Below are 24,579 nucleotides of genomic sequence, written 5' to 3' on the forward strand. Positions count from 1 at the left end.
TGAGTCACTCTTTAGCGCCGCCTCTACTTCCTCTTGCACTTGCTATTTTCTTACTTTTCTGCTTCTGTCAATATGAACACAAAGACTGTTTTTTTTGGTTTTTTTGCATGACCAAAATACCCAGTACAGAACTTGTATATGGGACATCAAGGTGTGAATGCTGACGGATGAATGGACAATATTTTACACTTGCACAATTCCAGCATTTGTTAACCGATTCAAACAGATCCACCATCAACACATTGCACTCATCCTGGACATTCAAACTAACAATTTTCCTACACTACCGTTCAAAAGTTTGGGGTCACATTGAAATGTCCTTATTTTTTAAGGAAAAGCACTGTACTTTTCAATGAAGATAACTTTAAACTAGTCTTAACTTTAAAGAAATACACTCTATACATTGCTAATGTGGTAAATGACTATTCTAGCTGCAAATGTCTGGTTTTTGGTGCAATATCTACATAGGTGTATAGAGGCCCATTTCCAGCAACTATCACTCCAGTGTTCTAATGGTACAATGTGTTTGCTCATTGGCTCAGAAGGCTAATTGATGATTAGAAAACCCTTGTGCAATCATGTTCACACATCTGAAAACAGTTTAGCTCGTTACAGAAGCTACAAAACTGACCTTCTTTTGAGCAGATTGAGTTTCTGAAGCATCACATTTGTGGGGTCAATTTAACGCTCAAAATGGCCAGTAAAAGAGAACTTTCATCTGAAACTCGACAGTCTATTCTTGTTCTTAGAAATGAAGGCTAGTCCACAAAATTGTTTGGGTGACCCCAAACTTTTGAACGGTAGTGTAGGTGCACACATTCTATATTTTTTGTATACTAGAAAAAAATACAGAATATTTCCCGCTTTTCCGTAACACTTAGTCACCATTAAAAGTTAAAGTTGAAGTACCACTGATAGTCACACGCACATTAGGTGTGGTGAAATTACCCTCTGCATTTGACCCATCCGCTTGTTCCACCCTCTGGGAGGTGAGGGGAGCAGTGAGCAGCAGCGATGGCCGCGCTCAGGAATCATTTTGGTGATTTAACCCCCAATTCCAACCCTTGATGCTGTGTGCCAATGGGTCCCATTTTTATAGTCTTTGGTATGACTCGGCCGGGGTTTGAACTCACGACCTACCGATCTCAGGGCAGACACTCTAAACCATAGGGCCAGAGGTGGGTAGTAACGCGCTACATTTACTCCGTTACATCTACTTGAGTAACTTTTGGGATAAATTGTACTTCTAAGAGTAGTTTTAATGCAACATACTTTTGCTTTTACTTGAGTATATTTATAGAGAAGAACCGCTACTTTTACTCCGCTACTTTTATCTACATTCAGCTCGCTACTCGTTACTAATTTTTATCGATCTGTTAATGCACGCTTTGTTTGTTTTGGTCTGTCAGACAGACCTTGAAATTGCCTGCGTCTCACCAAAAGAGTCACTGGTGACGTTTCACTCCGTTCCACCAATCAGATACAGTCACTGGTGACGTTTGACTCCGTTCCACTAATCAGATGCAGTCACTGGTGACGTTGGACCAATCAAACAGAGCCAGGCAGTCACATGACCTGACTTAAACAAGTTGAAAAACTTATTGGGGTGTTACCATTTAGTGGTCAATTGTACGGAATATGTACTGTACTGTGCAGTCTACTAATAAAAGTTTAAATCAATCAATCAAAAGTGTAAAGGAAAAAAGACACTTTTTTATTTCAACCGTACATCCCGTCAAAAGCCTAAAGACTGACCGCACAGTTCCTGTCTTCACAATAAATAATAAATAAAATTGCGCCTGCGCTTATAAAATAAGAGTCTCCGAAAGCCAGTGCAAACAAGCTAGCAAGCTACGGAGTTTGCCGCCAATGTATTTCTTGTAAAGTGTATAAAAACGAATATGGAAGCTGGAGAAATAAGATGCCAAAAACCAACCACTTTCATGTGGTATTAGACAGAAAGGAGGAACTTTTTTTCTCCTCCATTTGAAAACGTGGACGTTATCAGCACTGCTGTCTGATTCCAATCAATGCAAGTCATCAGAATCAGGTAATACACCAACTTATATTCTTGTTTTCATGAAAGAAAGGAATCTATATGTTAAACACGCATGTACTGTATATTCATTAAAACACCTTTAACATGTAAACAAAAACGGCTAAATAAATAAATATAAATTATATACTGTATATATCAATGTGTATATATATATATATATATATATATATATATATATATATATATATATATATATATATATATATATATATATATATATATATATATATATATATATATATATATATATATATATATATATGATATGTGTGTGTATGTTACTCATCAGTTACTCAGTACTTGAGTAGTTTTTTCACAACATACTTTTTACTTTTACTCAAGTAAATATTTGGGTGATTACTCCTTACTTTTACTTGAGTAATACATCTCTAAAGTAACAGTACTCTTACTTGAGTACAATTTCTGGCTACTCTACCCACCTCTGCATAGGGCCACTGAGATGTTACTACTTCAAACATTTCTTGACCGATTCCAAAAATTCCAACACCAAGCCAATCAGCTCATACAGGCCAATTGTGCTATTTCCCATATTCCCAATCCCAGTTTTCACAGATTTGCTGCTTTTCTGTAACACTTATTCTCTCTTAAATAGTCTTTCAATGTCCACATTTCTTAACCAATTTCAACCATTCCAAAGTCAAAATGCCCCTTGCTCATGTTCCTTAAATGTTAGCATGCTAAGGCTAGCATGTTAGCACGCTGCCTTAGTATGCTAACTTTGTTAACAAACATTGCAGGCGTACACCTCAGCGTCATCCAGTATAATAGTGCGTTCCATTCTGTCATGTCTTTTGATCATGTTTTTGTTTGGCCATGTGCTGTTTGGTTTTTGGACACTTAGTTCCTGCTTTTTCACTCCCTTGTTTTGTTTCCATGGTTATCCATTAGTTTCACCTGTTGCTCATTTGGACACACGCACCTGTGTTAATCATGTCACTGTTATTTAAGCCTGTCTTTTTCTGTTGGTCGTCCTGGCGACATTAACGCTGTTACCCTTGACATTATTCATGCTTAACTCTGATGCTACCTCTGCTTTCCTCATGCCATGCCACAGTAAGTCTTTTGTTTCATGTCCATAGTTTTTGCCCAAGTGCTAGTTTTTGTTTCATTAGCCAAGTTTGTATTTCCGCCTTGTGCGCGCCTTTTGTTTGTACTTTGTTAGTGTTATTAAATCATGTATTTACCTTCATCTGGTGTCCAGTCCAGTTCGTTTTCATCTTGGGAAAGCAATCCTTGCAGGAAACTGCGCCACAGTCCTTGTCATGACACATTCACCTCGGAAGCTGGGAATGATGTCACAGCTGAGTTATGAGCATTACACACTAAAAAATGCTGGTTTATTTTGATAACCCAATTTATGAGTTGCGAGTGTTGGGTTAAATTTTGGGGTTATTTTTATGAAGAGCAATTCATTTTTTGGGTTATAAGGGTATTATTTTAACTCAATTTCCGGGTTTTCAAAACTATGAACCATTTTTGGGTTGTTTTTCAATGAGTAACGAATTTTTGGGTAAAGGGCTTTTTTTTATTAAAAAGGTACTTTTTTTCTTGAAGGGAATTTTATTACGGATTAATCTCATTAACATTATTTACAATCACACATCTTATGTACATGAAAATATTTGAGCATGCTGTATAGAACTACTATTGTCATGATCCGGGCAGTTTTGACCCACAAAGTTCCTGTTTTGAGCACCCCTGGGTTTGTGTTTTACTTGCCATGACTGCAGATTGTTTTCACCTGCCTCTGATTAGTGTTCGGGACGCTCACCTGCTCCTGGGCACTAATCAGAGAGCTACTTATTCCCTGCTTTTCGCCACACTCAGTCTGGCGTTCTTATTTTCTTCCACAAAACAGTTACGACGGCTAAAAATTTGATTCCGGAGCTAAGCTTCGCCTTTTTGTTTGCCTGTTTACATGCTAAGCTTTTCTTGTTTGCTATTCCGTTAGCTTCCCATGCTATCGGCACACAGGTGCTCTTTTGTTTGTATCCCGAATGATTTATGGACAATAAATAATTTCCTTACCTGCACAAATAATAGTTTGTTAAATAGTTCAACCCAATAGTTTGGTTGGGAATAACCCAACATTAAGTTATCATAAGTCAACTATTTGGTTAAATAATTAAACGCAAAAATTGGGTTGAAAAAATTAACCCAAAATGTTAAGTTAAAATAACTCAAATAAGGGGTTTGTCCTTTTCTGAACCAGCAGTTGGTTTAAAATTGGGTTAATTTTTTAACCCAACATTTTTTAGTGTGTACAGTAACAAGGTCGAAAATCACGATGGATACATCCACGAAAGCTATCTTTGTGCCTGCCTTATCTGAATATAAACAATTTATGGCAAAATATGGATATATCAGAGTACCCACTCTTTTTGGATACACTCGAGGGAGTACTGGAGAGTGCTCCCCCGGGTGATTCCCTTGTCCTACTGGGTGACTTCAACGCTCATGTTGGCAACGACAGTGAAACCTGGAGAGGTGTGATTGGGAAGAATGGCCGCCCGGATCTGAACCCGAGTGGTGTTTTGTTATTGGACTTTTGTGCTCGTCACAGATTGTCCATAACGAACACCATGTTCAAGCATAAGGGTGTCCATATGTGCACTTGGCACCAGGACACCCTAGGCCGCAGTTCCATGATCGACTTTGTAGTTGTGTCAACGGATTTGCGGCCTCATGTTTTGGACACTCGGGTGAAGAGAGGGGCGGAGCTTTCTACCGATCACCACCTGGTGGTGAGTTGGCTGCGATGGTGGGGGAGGATGCCGGACAGACCTGGCAGGCCCAAACGCATTGTGAGGGTCTGCTGGGAACGTCTGGCAGAGTCTCTTGTCAGAGAGAGTTTCAATTCCCACCTCCGGAAGAACTTTGAACATGTCACGAGGGAGGTGCTGGACATTGAGTCCGAGTGGACCATGTTCCGCACCTCTATTGTCGAGGCGGCTGATTGGAGCTGTGGCCGCAAGGTAGTTGGTGCCTGTCGTGGCGGTAATTCTAGAACCCGTTGGTGGACACCGGCGGTGAGGGATGCCGTCAAGCTGAAGAAGGAGTCCTATCGGGTTCTTTTGGCTCATGGGACTCCTGAGGCAGCGGACAGGTACCGACAGGCCAAGCGGTGTGCGGCTTCAGCGGTCGCGGAGGCAAAAACTCGGACATGGGAGGAGTTCGGCGAGGCCATGGAAAACGACTTCCGGACGGCTTCGAAGCGATTTTGGACCACCATCCGCCGCCTCAGGAAGGGGAAGCAGTGCACTGTCAACACCGTGTATGGTGCGGATGGTGTTCTGCTGACCTCGACTGCGGATGTTGTGGATCGGTGGAGGGAATACTTCGAAGACCTCCTCAATCCCACCGACATGTCTTCCTATGAGGAAGCAGTGCCTGGGGAATCTGTGGTGGGCTCTCCTATTTCTGGGGCTGAGGTTGCTGAGGTAGTTAAAAAGCTCCTCGGTGGCAAGACCCCGGGGGTGGATGAGATCCGCCCGGAGTTCCTTAAGGCTCTGGATGCTGTGGGGCTGTCTTGGTTGACAAGACTCTGCAGCATCGCGTGGACATCGGGGGCGGTACCTCTGGATTGGCAGACCGGGGTGGTGGTTCCTCTCTTTAAGAAGGGGAACCGGAGGATGTGTTCCAACTATCGTGGGATCACACTCCTAAGCCTTCCCGGTAAGGTCTATTCGGGTGTACCGGAGAGGAGGCTATGCCGGATAGTCGAACCTCGGATTCAGGAGGAACAGTGTGGTTTTCGTTCTGGTCGTGGAACTGTTGACCAGCTCTATACTCTCGGCAGGGTCCTTGAGGGTGCATGGGAGTTTGCCCAACCAGTCTACATGTGTTTTGTGGACTTGGAGAAGGCATTCGACCGTGTCCCTCGGGAGGTCCTGTGGGGAGTGCTCAGAGAGTATGGGGTATCGGACTGTCTGATTGTGGCTGTCCGCTCCCTGTACGATCAGTGTCAGAACTTGGTCCGCATTTCCGGCAGTAAGTCGGACACGTTTCCAGTGAGGGTTGGACTCCGCCAAGGCTGCCCTTTGTCACCGATTCTGTTCATAACTTTTATGGACAGAATTTCTAGGCGCAGTCAAGGCGTTGAGGGGATCCGGTTTGGTGGCTGCAGGATTAGGTCTCTGCTTTTTGCAGATGATGTGGTCCTGATGGCTTCATCTGGCCAGGATCTTCAGCTCTCACTGGATCGGTTCGCAGCCGAGTGTGAAGCGACTGGGATGAGAATCAGCACCTCCAAGTCCGAGTCCATGGTTCTTGCACGGAAAAGGGTGGAGTGCCATCTCCGGGTTGGGGAGGAGACCCTGCCCCAAGTGGAGGAGTTCAAGTACCTGGGAGTCTTGTTCACGAGTGAGGGAAAAGTGGATCGTGAGATCGACAGGCGAATCGGTGCGGCGTCTTCAGTAATGCGGACGCTGTATAGGTCCGTTGTGGTGAAGAAGGAGCTGAGCCGGAAGGCAAAGCTCTCAATTTACCGGTCAATCTACGTTCCCATCCTCACCTATGGTCATGAGCTTTGGGTCATGACCGAAAGGACAAGATCACGGGTACAGGCGGCCGAAATGAGTTTCCTCCGCCGGGTGGCGGGGCTCCCCCTTAGAGATAGGGTGAGAAGCTCTGCCATCCGGGGGGAGCTCAAAGTAAAGCCGCTGCTCCTCCACATCGAGAGGAGCCAGATGAGGTGGTTCGGGCATCTGGTCAGGATGCCACCCGAACGCCTCCCTCGGGAGGTGTTTAGGGCACGTCCAACCGGTAGGAGGCCACGGGGAAGACCCAGGACACGTTGGGAAGACTTTGTCTCCCGGCTGGCCTGGGAACGCCTCGGGATCCCCCGGGAGGAGCTGGACGAAGTGGCTGGGGAGAGGAAAATCTGGGCTTCCCTGCTTAGGCTGCTGCCCCCGCGACCCGACCTCGGATAAGCGGAAGAAGATGGATGGATGGATGGATGGAATATGGACTCCTTCTGCAACTTTCAAACGTGGTGGATGAAGAGGAAACATAGACGCTATTGCTGGCGATATATAATATAAAATACTCGAAAATGTTTTTTATTTACACTACAGTGACATTACCATATATAAACAGTCAAAAATACATTGTACAGTATATGGCTGATTTAATGTGACAAAATATTGTCAGATGTTGCCTTTAAAGACTATTACAGAAGTTTATATTATTGTTTACACTCAAAGCAGCCATTTTGGAAGCCAACTCAGCGGTGGTGAGAACTCTCAGACTTTCCTAATAGGAAATCCGACCTCGGGCGGCGTTTCAATTGAAATATTCAACTAGGAACTCGGAAGTTCCAACTTCTCAGTACAAATGGAATGCACCATAAGTTGGTATATGACACATTCTAACTTTTTTACCTAATTTTGCAGTTTTTTTAACTCATCTTGCAGGCGTACGCTTTAGTCATATAACTTGGTACGTGACACATGCTAACTTTTTTTGCCAATTTTTCCTGCGTAGTATATAACGGTACGCGACACATGCAATGTTAAAATTTCCGTTCGGCTTGCACATTTCAGCAGTCACACGCAATTTCTCCTGAAATTGCATATTACACAACCCAAAACCAGTGAAGTTGGCACGTTGTGTAATTCGTAAATAAAAACAGAATACAATGATTTGCAAATCCATTTGAACTTTTATGCAATCGACTAGACTGCAAAGACAAGATATTTAATGTTCGAACTGAGAAACTTATTTTTATTTTGCAAATAATCATTAACTTAGAATTTAATGGCAGCAACACATTGCAAAAAAGTTGACACAGGGGCATTTTTACCACTGTGTTACATGGCCTTTCCTTTTAACAACACTCAGTTAAAGTTTTGGAACTGATAAGACCAATTTTTGAAGCTTTTCAGGTGAAATTCTTTCCCATTCTTGCTTGATGTACAGCTTAAGTTGTTCAACAGTCCGGGGGTCTCCGTTGTGGTATTTTACGCTTCATATTGCACCACACATTTTCAATGGGAGACAGGTCTGGACTACAGGCAGGCCAGTCTAGTACCCGCACTCTTTTACTGTGAAGCCACGCTGTTTTAACACTTAGCTTGGCATTGTCTTGCTGAAATAAGCAGGGGCGTCCATGATAACGTTGCTTGGATGGCAACGTTTGTTGCTCCAAAACCTGTATGTACCTTTCAGCATTAATGGCGCCTTCACAGATGTGTAAGTTACCCATGTCTTGGGCACTAATACACCCCCATACCATCACAGATACTGGCTTTTGAACTTCGCGCTTTTAACAATCCGGATGGTTCTTTTCCTCTTTGTTCCGGAGGACATGACGTCCACAGTTTCTTAAAACAATTTGTAATGTGGACTTGTCAGACCACAGAACACTTTTCCACTTTGCATCAGTCCATCTTAGATGAGCTCGGGCCCAGCGAAGCCGCCGGCGTTTCTGGGTGTTGTTGATAAATGGCTTTCGCTTTTTATAGTAGAGTTTTAACTTGCACTTACAGATGTAGCGATGAACTGTAGTTACTGACAGTGGTTTTCTGAAGTGTTCCTGAGCCCATGTGGTGATATCCTTTACACGCTTTTTGATGCAGTACCGCCTGAGGGATCCAAAGTCACGGGCATTCAATGTTTATTACGCTTACAGTGATTTCTTCTGATTCGCTGAACCTTTTGATGATATTACGGACCGTAGCTGGTGAACTCCCTAAATTCCTTGCAATAGCTCGTTGAGAAATGTTGTTCTTAAACTGTTCGACAATTTGCTCACGCATTTGTGCACAAAGTGGTGAACCTCTCCCCATCCTTGTTTGTGAATGACTGAGCATTTCATGGAAGCTGCTTTTATACCCAATCATGGCACCCACCTGTTCCCAATTAGTCTGCTCACCTGTGGGATGTTCCAAATCAGCGTTTGATGAGCATTCCTCAACTTTCTCTGTCTTTTTTGCCACTTGTGCCAGTTTTTTGAAACATGTTGCAGGCATCAAATTGCAAATGAGCTAATATTTGCAAAAAATAACAAAGTTTTCCAGTTCGAACGTTAAGTATCTTGTCTTTGCAGTCCATTCAATTGATTATAGGTTGAAAAGGATTTGCAAATCATTCTATTCTGTTTTTATTTACGATTTACACAACGTTCCAACTTCACTGGTTTTGGGTTTTGTACCTTTTGGGCTTCCAGCCGTCCAAAACTATCATTGTACTGCTGCAGTTAGATGGTGTGGCTACTGCACTGACGATATACAACCTTACAAGAAGCCAACAGAATATAGTCAAAAGTTTATCCGTATCTTTTCTCTTGCACCCTTTTTTTTGTCATTTTAATGGGATTTTCCCGACTCTCCCACTAACCCTTTCCGCCTCACATCCAGCTCCCTCCTGCCTCCATCGGGGTGATATAAGGCTCAGGGAGAGCACGATAATGACAAATGGAAGCTATCAGGTGGCACATCATAAACAGCAGATCAAATGCAGGGCCCCTTATCGTCTCATCTGCTTACAAGTCCCTCACTGTTCACACTCACGCATATCCTCCCTGCCTCTAGTCATCTCGCAGATATGCAACAACAAATCCACACTTAACACGCTGCTCTCCAGGGGGATACAAACGTAGTTTCTATCACATGTCTAATTTGTGCTCCATCCTCCCTGCGTGTCATAAATCACACTGTTTATACACGCGTGTGCACACTTCCACTCAACGTGGGGAGCAATCAATCCTTTTTATTTTCATGCACGGCTAAGCAGTGTAATTCATATACAAACCCACATTGTTTTTTTTTCGGTTCTAATACTGGCTGCCGGAGTGCGATGAGTAAACCAAATTCCCCACTGATTAAAACAAATGACATGCTAGCCTATTTAAATATACTGCATTGTGTGTGTGCTTTGCAGATGAACCAGACCCAGACGGACAGGGCTTCTGCCAGGCTGGCTTCAGTGTGGATTTCACCAAGGTACGCATTACTGGAAAGACTCCCTGAACGCATCACGGCGCGTCCTTTCACCTCCCCTGTGAGATTTATAGCGAAAAATGGGAGCCCGTTTGTCCCCTGAGGAGCCTCTAATCTCAGTGCGCCTCTCAACACAATAGACTAAATACACACATACACATTCTTTCACTGTAAAGTCAGTGTGACCTTTAACCCCCGCCTCACAGTCCAACTTAACCCTTCTGTACAGGAAGCTGTCATTTCCCACAGCTTGTCAACATGCATGGCAGCAGGACTCTAACATACACACATGTATTCACAGCCATGTTTGTTGCAAAGAAGTTCCTGTCACATGATTTAACCTCAAGCTAATTGTATTTATTCCAGGATGGAAAGCTGGTGGTAGGAGGACCTGGCAGCTTCTACTGGCAAGGTAAGTGCATTAAATCTATACTCTCAAAAGGTTGAAACCATGTTTTCTGGAAAATACGCCTCTAAAGTTGCACAAAAAGTCATACAGCCTGTGACATTACAGCATATTGTGTCTTTAGTGTTGTCAGTAGGGCTTGTATTCATTTACGTTTTGACGATACCGGTGCCAAATAGGGATTGCATTGTGACAGAAATCGCAGCCTCCTGTGATAACGATATATATTACGATTATAAATTATAATAGAATAATTTCAAAACGGGTTATAAAGGCTCCTGATTGGGCTGCTGAGGTATGCAGTATCATATTGCATGCTGTATTATTTTATCAAAACTAGTATTGTTCTACTTTTTAGTTTACTGTTATCGTTGGTTACTTTTCTTTTGTCATGTTTCTATCTACATGTCTGTTAAAATATGATAAACATTTATTCTTATGTTGTTTTTATACTTTACATTAGTTTTGGGCGATACTACAAATTTGGGTATTGATCCAAAAACCAAGTAGTTACAGTGGCAGTATTGTTTATACCAATGATGATACTGATATTTTAAATGTTCAAGATCATCGAATGATTCATGTATTATAATCAAACAAAAACACAAGATGGCCATCTAGAACATACATTCATAAAATATAACATACATCCATAAACGTGGAGTGCAATATATTTATCTGTACAGTAATCTATTTATATCTGCACCTTCTTTTGTAAATGCAAACACTCTGCCCCTTATTGCTCTTTTATCCTGCACTACAACGAGCTAATGCATCGAAATTTCGTTCTTATTTGTACTGACCCGTAAAGTTCAAATTTGAATGACAATAAAAGGAAGTCTAAGTCTAAGTCTAACAATATCAATTAGAAATTAAAATGACTTCATACTATTGGCTCTGATTTAAATAATTTGGTATTTGCCCCGAGGGACTTGTTTGTAAACAATAACAAAAACGACAAAAGATTTTGTGATAGTAAAAAATATTGATATAATCACTGTAGATTAGTATCAACCAAGTACTGATACTATACTTGGTATTGTTACTACTGTCTATTTGTATCGATCTGCCTACCTGTGTTTAAATTCGAGAGCTCTACTATAGCAGTTAGCAGGACTTATTGTATCCTCTGACAATGTGTAGTGTAGCATGTTTAGGTATTCCTCGTCCTCCAGTGATAATGCTACTTACAAGAAACTTGGTTTATTTGCCGCCATGGAGGCGAGGATTAGTGACTTAGAAGTAAATTTGCACTGTAGAGGGACCTTAGCCGCTAATGAGAATGCTACATTGTGTTTGCTTGTCGCTGTCAAATGTGCAGAATGTGTCATTATCATGCATTATTATGATATAACAATAGTATTTAAAAACTATATGCATCCATTTTCTACCGTTTGTCCATCTCGGGGTCGCGGGGGACTGGAGCCTATCTCAGCTGCACTCAGGCGGAATGCGGGGTACGCTCCAGACAAGTCGCCACCTCATTGAAGGGCCAACACAGATAGACAGACAACATTCACACTCACTTGTTGGCCAAATTTATATCCTGTCTATGTCGCGCAACCCTAGTGCCAATTGTTTTTTTTTAAATGGTGCTATGGTGCTGATGCATTCAGAATGCAGGACTCAAACCGGTACATTATACCAACTTTGTTTAAAATCACTGCCTTTTTGTCATTTTTATTTCATTTGTTGAATCGAACCAAAGAAAAAAGGCAATCAACATAACATACATTTAAAATTATAAATGACATTTGTGCTGCTAACAATGTTTGTCCACCTATTATATTTTTATGTTATTAATGTATCATATCTCCCTAAATTTGTCTCATTTGTTCGTGCTCTGGTTATGCTGGTTTATGCTGCAAAAAATGTTTATCGTTAAATAATTATATATATATATATATATATATATATATATATATATATATATATATATATATATATATATATATATATATATATTATAGTATGCTGTCTATTGTAAAATATAATTATAGTTTTTTATGTTGTGGAGCTGGTTATGAATATTAACACATAAATAACATACAAACTACAATATGGTATTTAATAATATAAAAACTATAGTAGTAAGACAAAATGTTTTGCAGCACACATTTTTGGGACAAGTTTGTGGAGATGTTGCCAAGGTGGTTATGAATATTATTAGTTATAACATAAAAAACTGTAATAGACTAAAATTTTTGTAGCACAAAGGTATGGGTCAAATCTGGGGAGATTTTGACAGGGTCGGGGAGGGGGACTGGATGACGTCACAGGTCAGAAAATGTATTTTAGAATAACCTCCATACATCCATTTTTTACCGCTTGTCTATCTCGGGGTCGCAGGGCGGCTGGAGCTTATCCCAGCTGCACTCGGGCGGAAGGCAAGTACACCCTGGACAAGTCGCCACCTCATCACAGGGCCAATACAGATAGCTTAAAAACCGTAAAGGCACAAACAAATTTTATTACGGTAAAAACCAGTACAAAGGTAGCACAAACGAAATAAATATTAATATTTGCAATACTTAACACAGGCTGTGAGACATCAGTTTTATTGTATTTTTTTTACATTTTACATGAATGTTTATTTTTTACACGTATTTTTACAATTACGCAGTTGAATAACAGTAAATTAGTTAAATGTAACTTTAATGTTTGTAAACCGTCAATACAGTCTATACCAGGCCCGGGCAATTATTTTGACTCGGGGGCCAAATTTAGAGAATAAAAATGTGTCTGGGGGCCAGTATATCTATTTTTTAGGAAAACTAATACAAAACCTCACAATAAAACGGAATGGAATTTTAAATTTTTCTATGAACGATAAAACCCGGAATATTGGGAACATATGAACGTCACACCCCCTCTCAATCGACATATTTTACAATCAAACCACACCCACACTGCTTGGTGCCTCGTCTGACCTGCTGTGACGTAGATTACCATAGTAACTAGTAGGGTTGTACGGTATACGGGTATTAGTATAGTACAGCGATACTAATGAATCATATTCGGTACCATACCGCCTCTGAAAAGTACCGGTCCGCCACACCCTAAGATTTTTTGTTAAAATAAAGCCAATAATGCCATTTTTTCTGGTCCCCTTTATTTAGAAAAGTACCGAAATAATATTTGTATCAGGACAACACTAGTCCCTAAAATATCATGCAAAAGCACAGATTCCAACCATAGAAATAGTTTGTATAGTTCAAGACTTACGGTCATTAGAAAACATCACTTCACATCATAATGGCAGCTACACTTTCCATCTTAAATATATAAAAAAATTTTTTGGGAATGCCCGGCGGGCCAGATTGAAAAGCTTAACAGGCCGCATGTGGGCCCCGGGCCTTAATTTGCCCAGGTCTGGTCTATACTGTCCTGTATTGTTAGAATGCTACTTCAGGCAATGTTTTTTGTTCGCCAAAGTTTGACCCTTGGAAAAGATCATTTCTACTTCCCTTATTTATCCTGGGAGAAAATTGTGTTGGACCTTAGAAGTTCTAGGTATTGACATAATGATGCTCATAGGAGTAAATGTGATGGGTTTCACAGTCATGGACGCCTACACACATCATCATCTCCGGTGTCATCACAAAGGTATGATAGAGAGAAAGAATATTTCCCTAGGTTTCCACTTCCTTTGACCTTCTTTATTGCAACAGGAAGTGCTTGCTTGAGCTCTGTAACAAGCTAATCCGAGTGTTGATGGAGCATGAAGGAAGGGCCCGTCTACCCCGTGATAAAGTTGACGGGGCAAAGGAGGAGTGAAGACGGAGATGTGGCGGGTCATTAGAGAGATGACAGTAACGTGTTGCAGAAGCTCGCGAGGGATGCGAGGTGACGGAAGGGAGTTAAGACACCAGACATGCATTTTCTGCAGGATTGATTGGTTTCAAGATGGCTTGGCATGTGGGGCCTGGCTCTGCGGAGTGATGAGATGTCATATATTTCACCCATTCAGGTGGGCGCAGCACTCCCCCAAGTCCAGTCCTTTCCTCTTCCCCTTTTCCAATTTGAGAAACATGTTCAACTCTCATTTCCTCACTGTCAGCAGGCAATCGATTATTTTCTTTAGCACAAATATGAAGAAGAATAACACTCAGTAGAAAACAAACCCTTACTAAGTTTCAACTGACAAGACAAGTGTTTTGAAGCGCCATATTGGTTCATCCAGCCTACTTGTTGGTTAATGGAATGTACCATTGTCACACGGAATGTTTCTATCATGTTTGTTTGTCCGTCTGTTGGTTAGCTTGATTCAAGTATAGGTACGGAACTATCGTTTCAGTTTCACCAGTGAGAGGAATGTTTTTTATACAAACCCCAAAACCAGTGAAGGTGGCACGTTGTGTAAATTGTAAATAAAAACAAAATACAATGATTTGCAAATCCTTTTCAACCTATATTCAATTGAATAGACTGCAAAGACAAGATATGTGCAAATATTAGCTCATTCGGAATTTGATGCCTGCTACATGTTTCAAAAAAGCTGGCACAAGTGGCAAAAAACACTGAGAAAGTTGAGGAATACTCATCAAACACTTATTTGGAAAGTCCCACAGGTGAACAGGCTAATTGGGAACATGTGGGTGCCATGATTGGGTATAAAAGCAGCTTCCATGAAATGCTCAGTCATTCACAAACAAGGATGGGGCGAGGGTCACCACTTTGTGAACAAATGCCTGAGCAAATTGTTTAAGAACAACATTTCTCAACCAGCTGTTGCAAGGAATTTAGGGATTTCACCATCTGCGGTCCGTATTATCATCAAAAGGTTCAGAGAATCTGGAGAAATCACTGCACTTAAGCGATGATATAACGGACCCACATCTGCGGTCCCCTCCAAGGTTTCTCATTGTCATCCCATTGGGTTGAGTTTTTTCTTGCCCTGATGTGGGATCTGAGCTGAGGATGTCGTTGTGGCTTGTGCAGGGCTATATAAGTAAACTGTGATTGATTGATTGATTGATTTATTGATACTATGAAAAACGAAAGCCATTTATCAACAACACCCAGAAACGCTGCCGGCTTCGCTGGGCCCGAGCTCATCTAAGATGGACTGATGCAAAGTGGAAAAGTGTTCTGTGGTCTGACAAGTCCACATTTCAAATTGTTTTTAGAAACTGTGGACGTCATGTCCTCCGGACTACAGATAAAAGAACCATCCGGATTGTTATAGGCGCAAAGTTCAAAAGCCAGCATCTGTGATGGTATGGGGGTGTATTAGTGCCCAAAGCATGGGTAACTTACGCATCTGTGAAGGCACCATTAATGCTGAAAGGTACATACAGGTTTTGGAGCAACATATGTTGCCATCCAAGCAACGTTACCATGGACGCCCCTGCTTATTTCAGCAAGACAATGCCAAGCCACGTGTTACTAAAGTGTGGCTTCATAGTAAAAGAGTGCGGGTACTAGACTGGCCTGCCTGTAGTCCAGACCTGTCTCCCATTGAAAATGTGTGGCGCATTATGAAGCCTAAAATACCACAACGGAGACCCCCGGACTGTTGAACAACTTAAGCTGTACATCAAGCAAGAATGGGAAAGAATTCCACCTGAGAAGCTTAAAAAATGTGTCTCCTCAGTTCCCAAACGTTTACTGAGTGTTGTTAAAAGGAAAGGCCATGTAACACAGTGGTGAACATGCCCTTTCCCAACTACTTTGGCACGTGGTGCAGTCATGAAATTCTAAGTTAATGATTATTTACACAAAAAAATAAAGTTTATGAGTTTCAACATCAAATATCTTGTCTTTGTATGCATTCAACTGAATATGGGTTGAAAATTATTTGCAAATCATTGTATTCCGTTTATATTTACATTTAACACAATTTCCCAACTCTTATGGAAACGGGGTTTGTACTTACAGGTTTTGGAGCCACATATGTTGCCATCCAAGCAATGTTATCATGGACGCCCCTGCTTATTTCAGCAAGACAATGCCAAGCCACGTGTTACTAAAGTGTGGCTTCATAGTAAAAGAGTGCGGGTACTAGACTGGCCTGCCTGTAGTCCAGACCTGTCTCCCATTGAAAATGTGTGGCGCATTATCAATCAATCAATCAATGTTTATTTATATAGCCCTAAATCACAAGTGTCTCAAAGGGCTGTACAAGCCACAACGACATCCTTGGTACAGAGCCCACATACGGGCAAGGAAAACTCACCCCAGTGGGACGTCAATGTGAATGACTATGAGAAACCTTGGAGAGGACCGCATATGTGGGTAACCCCCCCTCTTGGGGACACCGAAAGCAATGGATGTCGAGTGGGTCTGACATAATATTGTGAAAGTCCAGTCCACAGTGGGGCCAGCAGGAACCATCCCGAGCGGAGACGGGTCAGCAGCGTAGAGATGTCCCCAACCGATGATTATGAAGCCTAAAATACCACAACGGAGACCCCGGACTGTTGAACAACTTAACTTAAGCCAGGGGTCCCCAAATACAGCTGGCGGAAAGTCCCAAGTTAAAAAAAAATATATATAAAATAAATATATTTATATTCAAATAAATGTATATATAAAAAAAAAAAAGTAATTATAATTTTTTTTAATCTGTCCTTTCTAATCCATTGTCTACCGCTTGTTACTCTCGGTGTCTCCTAGCCGCTCAGGCAAATCATCCATCCATCCATCTTCAACCGCTTATCCGTAATCGGGTCGCGGGGACAACAGCTCCAGCAGAGACCCCCAGACTTCCCTCTCCAGAGCAACATTAACGACTTCCTCCTGGGGAATCCCCAAGCGTTCCCAGGCCAGAGAGGAGATGTAATCCCCCCCATCTGGTCCTTGGCCTGCCGCGGGGTCTCCTCCCAGTGGGACGTGCAACGAGGACCTCCCTAGGGAGACTGTTGTGTACTAGGCAAAGGGAAGGAGGCAACACCAGGGCAGAACTGCGGTTTAGAAGGTTTATTGAAACCTTTGATGAATGTGTGGGGTGTGTATGCTACCACTAGTGAATGAATGCGGACGATGTGTGGAATTAGCAATGTGGAATTTACCAGAGGATGTTGTCGGTGCGTGTTGGATGTATCTTTCGTCAAATCCAAGGGGGAAGGCGAAGAGGCAGTCAGCAGGAAGGCAAGCAGTCGGGGGCTGGAGAGAGGTCACGATGTCAGGATCCAAGCAGTGGTCGAGGATCGGGGAAGGCAAGTAAAGATCCGGGAGGAGGTCGTGAGGCAAGACACGATCAAAGACATTAGGGAAGATTGGCTACGTTCTGGCGAAGGTCTCCTCGCTTTACTGGTCTTTTATGCCGCTCCCTCTCGTCAAGTGCAGGTGTGCTGAAGAGTGATTGTTTGCAGCCTTGTCGCTGTGTGGGCTGCTGCTCCCAGCACGAGCAGGGGCGTGTCCAGGCAAGCAGCCAGAGGAGGAATCTTGACACACAGTTACAGGAGCAACACGGGTTCGAGTCCGCGTCGTGCCAGAGACGCTCGTGAGGCATCTGCACGAGATGCCTGAACCACCTAAGCTGGCTCCTTTCCAAGCGAAGGAGCAGCGGCTCTACTCCGAGTCTCTCTCAGGTGACTGAACGTCTCACCCTATCTCTAAGGGAGATGCCAGCCACCCTTCTGAGGAAACTCATTTCGGCCGCTTGTATCCGCAATCTTATTCTTTCGGTCATGACCCACACTTCATGACCATAGGTGAGAGTAGGAATGTAGATAGCTCGGTAGACCGAGAGCTTTGCCTTCTGGCTCAGCTCTCGTTTCGTCACAACAGTGCGGCAGAGAGACTGCAATACTGCCCCAGCTGCTTCGATTCTCCGGCTGATTTCCTTCTCCATCTTTCCCTCACTCGTGAACAAGACCCCAAGATACTTAAACTCCTCCCCCTGGGACAGAGTCTCGTCTTCTACTTGGACTGTACAATCCATTGGTTTCCTGCTGAGAACCATGGCCTCAGATTTGGAGATGCTGATCCTCATTCCAGCCGCTGAACACTCGGCTGCGAAACGATCCAGTGAGAGCTGAAGGTCACGAACCGAAGGTGCCATCAGGACTACATCATCTGCAAACAGCAGTGACGCAACCTTTAGCCCCCGAGACATATACCCTCTCCGCCATGGCTACGACTCTGCCTAGAAATCCTGTCCATGAAAATCACAAACAGGATAGGTGACAGAGCGCAGCCCTGGCGGAGACCAACCCCCACTGGAAACGGATCCGACTTACATCCAAGCACCCAGACACAACTTTCGCTTTGGTTGTACAGAGATTGGATGGCCCTCAGCAGGGTTCCCCTCACTCCGTACTCCCTCAGCACCTCCCAGAATATCTCCTGGGGGACCCGGTCATACGCCTTTTCCAAATCCACAAAGCACATGTAGACTGGATAGGCATACTCCCAGGCCTTCTCCAGGATTCCCGCAAGAGTAAAGAGCTGGTCAGTTGTTCCACGACCAAGACGGAATCCACATTGCTCCTCTTGAATCTGAGGTTCGACTATCGGCCGGACCCTCCTTTCCAGTATCTTGGCGTAAACTTTCCTAGGGAGGCTGAGTAGTGTGATACCCCTGTAATTAGCACACACCCTCTGGTCCCCCTTTTTGAAAAGGGGAACCACCACCCCAGTCTGCCACTCCCTCTGCACTGTCCCAGACTTCCACGCAATGTTGAAAAGGCGTATCAACCAAGACAGCCCATCAACACCCAGAGCCTTCAGCATTTCTGGACGGATTTCGTCAACCCCCGGAGCTTTTCCACTGTGGAGTTGTCTAACTACCTCAGTGACTTCACTCCGAGAGATCGACGTCAATCCCCCATCATCCTCAGGCTCTGCTCCTATCAGGGAGGGTGTGTCTGATGTAATTGGGTTCAGGAGTTCCTCAAAGTGCTCTTTCTAATGCCCTACGACTTCCTCACTTGAAGTCAGCAAAGTCCCATCCTTGCCGTACACAGCTTGGATGGTTCCCTGCTCCCCCCTCCTGAGGTGCCGTATGGTCTTCCAGAACAGCTTTGGTGCCGCCCGATAGTCCTTCTCCATGGATTCCCCGAACTGCTCCCACACCCTCTGCTTAGCCTCATCCACAGCCACGGCCGCTGCCCTTCGGGCCTGTCGGTACCTTGCAACTGCCTCCGGAGCCACCTGGGATAACATACCCCGATAGGAGTCCTTCTTCAGTCGGATGGCTTCCCTGACCACCACTGTCCACCAGGGTGTTCGATGGTTACCGCCCCTTGAGGCACCTAAGACCTTCTGGCCACAGCTCGCAGCTGCAGCTTTAGCAATAGAAGCTTTGAACATTGCCCATTCCTGTTCAAGAGATGGCAGAGAAGTCCCGCCGAAGGTGGGAGTGGAAGTCCTTCCGGACAGAGGACTCCTCCAAACGTTCCCAGTTCACCCGTACTACACGCTTGGGTTTGCCAGGTCTGTCCAGAGGTTTCCCCCGCCATCTGACCCAACTCACCACCAGATGGTAATCAGTTGACAGTTCAGCCCCTCTCTTCACCCGAGTGTCCAAAACATACGGCCTCAGATCAGCTGATACGATTACAAAATCGATCAGTGATCTTTGGCCTAGGGTGCTCTGGTACCAGGTACACCAATGAGCATCCTTATGCTTGAACATGGTGTTTGTTATCGCAAGTCCGTGACTAGCACAGAAGTCCAATAACAATCCACCACTCAGGTTCAGATCAGGGCGACCGTTCCTCCCAACCACGCCAGTCCAAGTATCACTGTCATTGCCCACGTGCGCGTTGAAGTCCCCCAGCAAGACTATGGAATCCCCTGCCGGTGCCCCATACAGGACCCCATGCAAGGTATCCAAGAAGGCCGAATACTCTGAACTCTTGTTTGGTGCGTACGCACAAACAACAGTCAGAGTTTTCCCCCCTCCAACCCTAAGGCGAAGGGAGGCGACCCTCTTGTCCACTGGGGTAAACTCCAACGTACAGGCACTCAGCCGGGGACTCGTGAGTATCCCCACACCCGCCTGTGCCCTCACACCCTGAGCAACTCCAGAAGTGAACAAGGTCCATCCCTTGTCCAGGAGTGTGGTTTCAGAGCCCTTGATATGCGTAGAGGTAAGCCCCACCAGATCCAACCGGTAGCGCTCCACCTCCCGCACCAGCTCAGGCTCCTTCCCCACCAGCGTAGAGACGTTCCACGTCCCGAAAGTCAGCCTCTGCTGCCCCGAATTTTCACTGCCATCCACTTGGCAGCGCACCCAACCCCACTGGTTCCGACCGCGGGTGGTGGGCCCACGTGGCGGAGAAGATGGTGTGTCCACATAGCTTCTTCGGACTGTGCCCGGCCGGGCTCCATGGCTAGCCCGGCCACCAGGCGCTCGCTGGCGAGCCCTGCCTCCGGGCCTAGCTCCGGGGGAGGGCCCCGGGCTTCCTCCGGGCCGGGAAACGCATCTTGTTTTTCATGGGGGGTATCGTAACCCTGATGGGGGGGGCATTCGGGTGATACACCTTGCCCAAGGGTGACACGGAACTGTGTAAGGCAGGGGCGTTCAACTCCCTGAGGCTTAATACAGGCCCACATACCTTTTCAGGCAAATCATATTGTCTAAAAATGCATTTTCCCATCAATAACGTGGCATCATCGAGCTTGCGCCGCAGTAAGTGCGCGCTCTTTCAGTTAGTGTGCCAGAAATGCAGCTGAGATAGGATCCAGCGCCACCTGCGACCCCAAAAGGACAAACGGCAGGAAATGGATGGATATATATACAGTATATATATATATATATATATACTGTATATACATATATATATATATATATACATATATATATATATACTGTGTATATATATATATGTATATATATATATATATATATATATATATATATATATACATATATACAGCACGGCCCCCGGTCAAATTTTTTTAACCCAATGCGGCCTCCGAGTCAAAATGTTTGGGGACCCCTGACTTAAGCTGTACATCAAGCAAGAATGGGAAAGAATTCCACCTGAAAAGCTTCATAAATTGGTCTCCGCAGTTCCCAAACGTTTATTGCGTGTTGTTAAAACGAAAGGCCATGTAACACAGTGGTAACAATTCCCCTGTGCCAACTTCTTTGCAATGTGTTGCTGCCATTAAATTCTAAGTTGATAATTATTTTCTAAAAAAAATTTTGTTTCTCAGTTCGAACATTAAATATATTGTCTTTGCAGTCTATTAAATTGAATATAAGTTGAAAAGGATTTGCAAATCATTGTGTTCTGTTTTTATTTACGATTTACACACACAATGAAACGACTACAAAGTGGATCATCCACCTGCGACCTAGTGTGTCCTGGTGCCACGTACACTTGTGGGCACACTTGTGTTTGAACATGGGGTTTGTTATGGACAAACTGTGAATAGCACAGAAGTCCAATGACAGAACACCACTCTGATTCAGATCGGGGAAAACTTAACAAAAGCCCACAGTAAAGCCAAATGACTTGCATAAAATGGGTAAGTGCAAGTTCAACGACTTGTGGCTCCAGAACGATCCATTTAACGCACGCTTGAAGCGGGGGTAGGGAAATGTATGAAGTGTTAAGTAGTCGGATGTAGAGCCATCGAGGAGAGAAGAGTTTGTAAACAGTGCTGTGAAAGTGAATACAATTATAATATAAACGTTAAAAATCTGTGAAAAGATTGCAAGGATCAACTTAACCCCCCGAAAAGAGTGTTATGTGTGTGAAGTGGCGTCGATAGCCAAAGGAGCTCAATATGATGTATGTAATCATACTATTACATACAGTAAGGGAACGCTGTGTGGTAGTAGTGTACTCACAGCAATAAAACTATAAAACAACACAATTCTCTTATATTTCCATTATTTATTCCAATATTTTCAGGTCAGCTTCTCATGCCTTATATGTTCTCCAACTTATACAGCAACTGACATTAAAAGCGTTCTAGTGTTTTATACTCAGTTTATGGTTGGGTAAGGAAAGCAAGGAAAATTTGCGAATGTCATCTTGTCATGCTTAAATAAAAACTAATCTTGTATTTTAGCAATCCGTTTTCATAAAAGTCACAAAAAACAGGTAAAAATGTATTCATACATACCAGATACAAAATGAGCTGAGCAGATGTGAATATTGTCCACATTATTCACATCCAAATTCTGTGTGAGACTTGCAAGCCATAATTGTTTCTTTCTTTTTAGACTATCGCTTTGTCTGCACTCTCTGTTTTTCACAACTTTGTGCAAAGGGTATTGTAGATGTTTTAATATTTTTGCTCAGTTCTGACAGCCGCAAAAGCACTGCAAAAGTTACACATTAAACACTGTATTGTCCCTTTCACAGACAATATAGTGTTGTGCTTTTCTCTACCATTGCTGACGTGCTGGTTGTTGTTGTGGCTTGAAAACACTTGATATGAAACACTTTGCACCTTTTGCAAGAAAACTACTGTATGGTAAATCTGAAAAATGAGTCTTATGGTGTTTGCTAATATTTATTTATAGTTTACAACAGAGAAGCTTCTGGTGTATTTAGTTAGTTTAACCATTTTGTTTTGAAATGTGAAAAAGCAGTGAATGAATTCATATACCTACATTCATTCTGGCCCTCTGAAATGGTCTTAAATTATATTAATTATGGTCTTTAAAAAAATCAAAAATGTTACTTGTTGAAACCTGCAGAGACCCTGTGATATAGCTGTTGTTATTTTAATAGTTGTTTTTACTTTTATTATTATTTTTTAATTATTTTTAAAGTTGAGTTTTAATGGAGCAATAAATACTCATGTTGTCCAAATAATTAATAATCGTGTTTTTAATCGTGAGTTTAATATTAATCAATATATTCATGATTATTATTTTTGCCATAAATGTCCAGCCCTGCTTCTGGGTATGTATGCGGTTTTGCACTAAACATGAATTGTTTTCTTGCAAATGGCAATACAAACAATACTTTGCAAAAAAAAAAGGTCAAAGAAACTGTTTGGAACGTGCCAAACAATATTTACACAGTTCAGGATAATTGTTTGGCAGTGGTGCCGCTGTGACTTCAATAATAAATGTTGCAGCGTATAAAAGCCACACTAATGGACTACTTGCCGAGCGGACTGCCTGCAGTTAAAATACTTCCTCTCAATGTTTATAAAAGCACTTAGCTTTGGTTTTATGGACTCTTATATGCAATCATCATCATCGGCAGCAGTATAGCCAGCATATAAATACTTGGCCTGCAGTGGACAATTGATTAAGTACACTCTGTAAATTCTGTCTTGACAGAGATAATGATGCTCATTTTTGACTAATTGACAAAATACAAACTAATTTATTGCACTGATTTTAAATGAGCTAACCAACATTATAGAAACAGCACTGCCACTTCAAACTACGCCACAATAACTTGCACATCATGCATGTGTACCAAAGTGTGCTGTCAGGCCATTGCTTTGTTATAAAACCTGCTTGATTATGGAACGATATGTCATAGGGTTGTACGGTATACCGGTATTAGTATAGTCCCGCGATACTAATGAATCATATTCGGTACCATACCGCCTCTGAAAAGTACCGGTCCGCCACCCCCCGGCCCCCGTAGTCGTCACGTCGTGTCTTTGCTGGTTTACGAGAAGACGAGCATGTTCGGCACCGCACAATCACGGAGTACTTACAAGCAGACACAGTGTGTAGGCAGAAAAAGGAAAACGGACGCATTTTGGCTTAAAAACTAACGATTAAGGTGAAGTTATAACACTGAAACACCCTCAGGAAGAGGTGCTTTGAGACATGGCTAGCTAGCTAGCAGCTAAAGTCCAGCTCCAGTCAGCAGTGGTTTAGCTACTTCTAAATCACTAATCCTCGTTTCCATGGCAACAAACAAAGTAAGTTTCTTACAAGTATCATCCCTGCAGGAGGAGGAATAGCTAAACATGCTTCACTACACACCGTAGCTCACTGGCGTCACAATGTAAACAAACGCCATTGGTGGTTCCACAACTAACATCCACTGTAATGATACCAAGTACAGGAGCGTACCTAGTCGATACTACTATGATTACGTCAATATTTTTTGGCATCACAACATCTTCTTTCGTTTTTTTTAAATTTTATATCATGTTTATAAACTCAGGAAATATGTCCCCGGACACATGAGGACTTTGAATATGACCAATGTATGATCCTGTTACGACTTGGTATCGGATTGATACCCAAATTTGTGGTATCATCCAAA

The 24,579-nt window shown here is 43.0% G+C and overlaps 1 protein-coding gene across 1 annotated transcript in view; it reads left to right on the forward strand.

Annotated features, from left to right (window-relative positions):
• The window catches only part of itga8 (integrin, alpha 8), a 191,894-nt gene that overhangs the window by 42,378 nt on the left and 124,937 nt on the right, over positions 1–24,579 (forward strand). Inside the window, exons 5-6 of the mRNA XM_062062941.1 lie at positions 9,962–10,023; positions 10,387–10,432. Of these exons, the coding sequence (XP_061918925.1) occupies positions 9,962–10,023; positions 10,387–10,432 (108 nt within the window). The remainder of the gene's footprint in view (positions 1–9,961; positions 10,024–10,386; positions 10,433–24,579) is intronic.

Source organism: Entelurus aequoreus, linkage group LG11 (genome assembly GCF_033978785.1).
Source record: "Entelurus aequoreus isolate RoL-2023_Sb linkage group LG11, RoL_Eaeq_v1.1, whole genome shotgun sequence".
Classification (NCBI taxonomy): Eukaryota; Metazoa; Chordata; class Actinopteri; order Syngnathiformes; family Syngnathidae; genus Entelurus; species Entelurus aequoreus.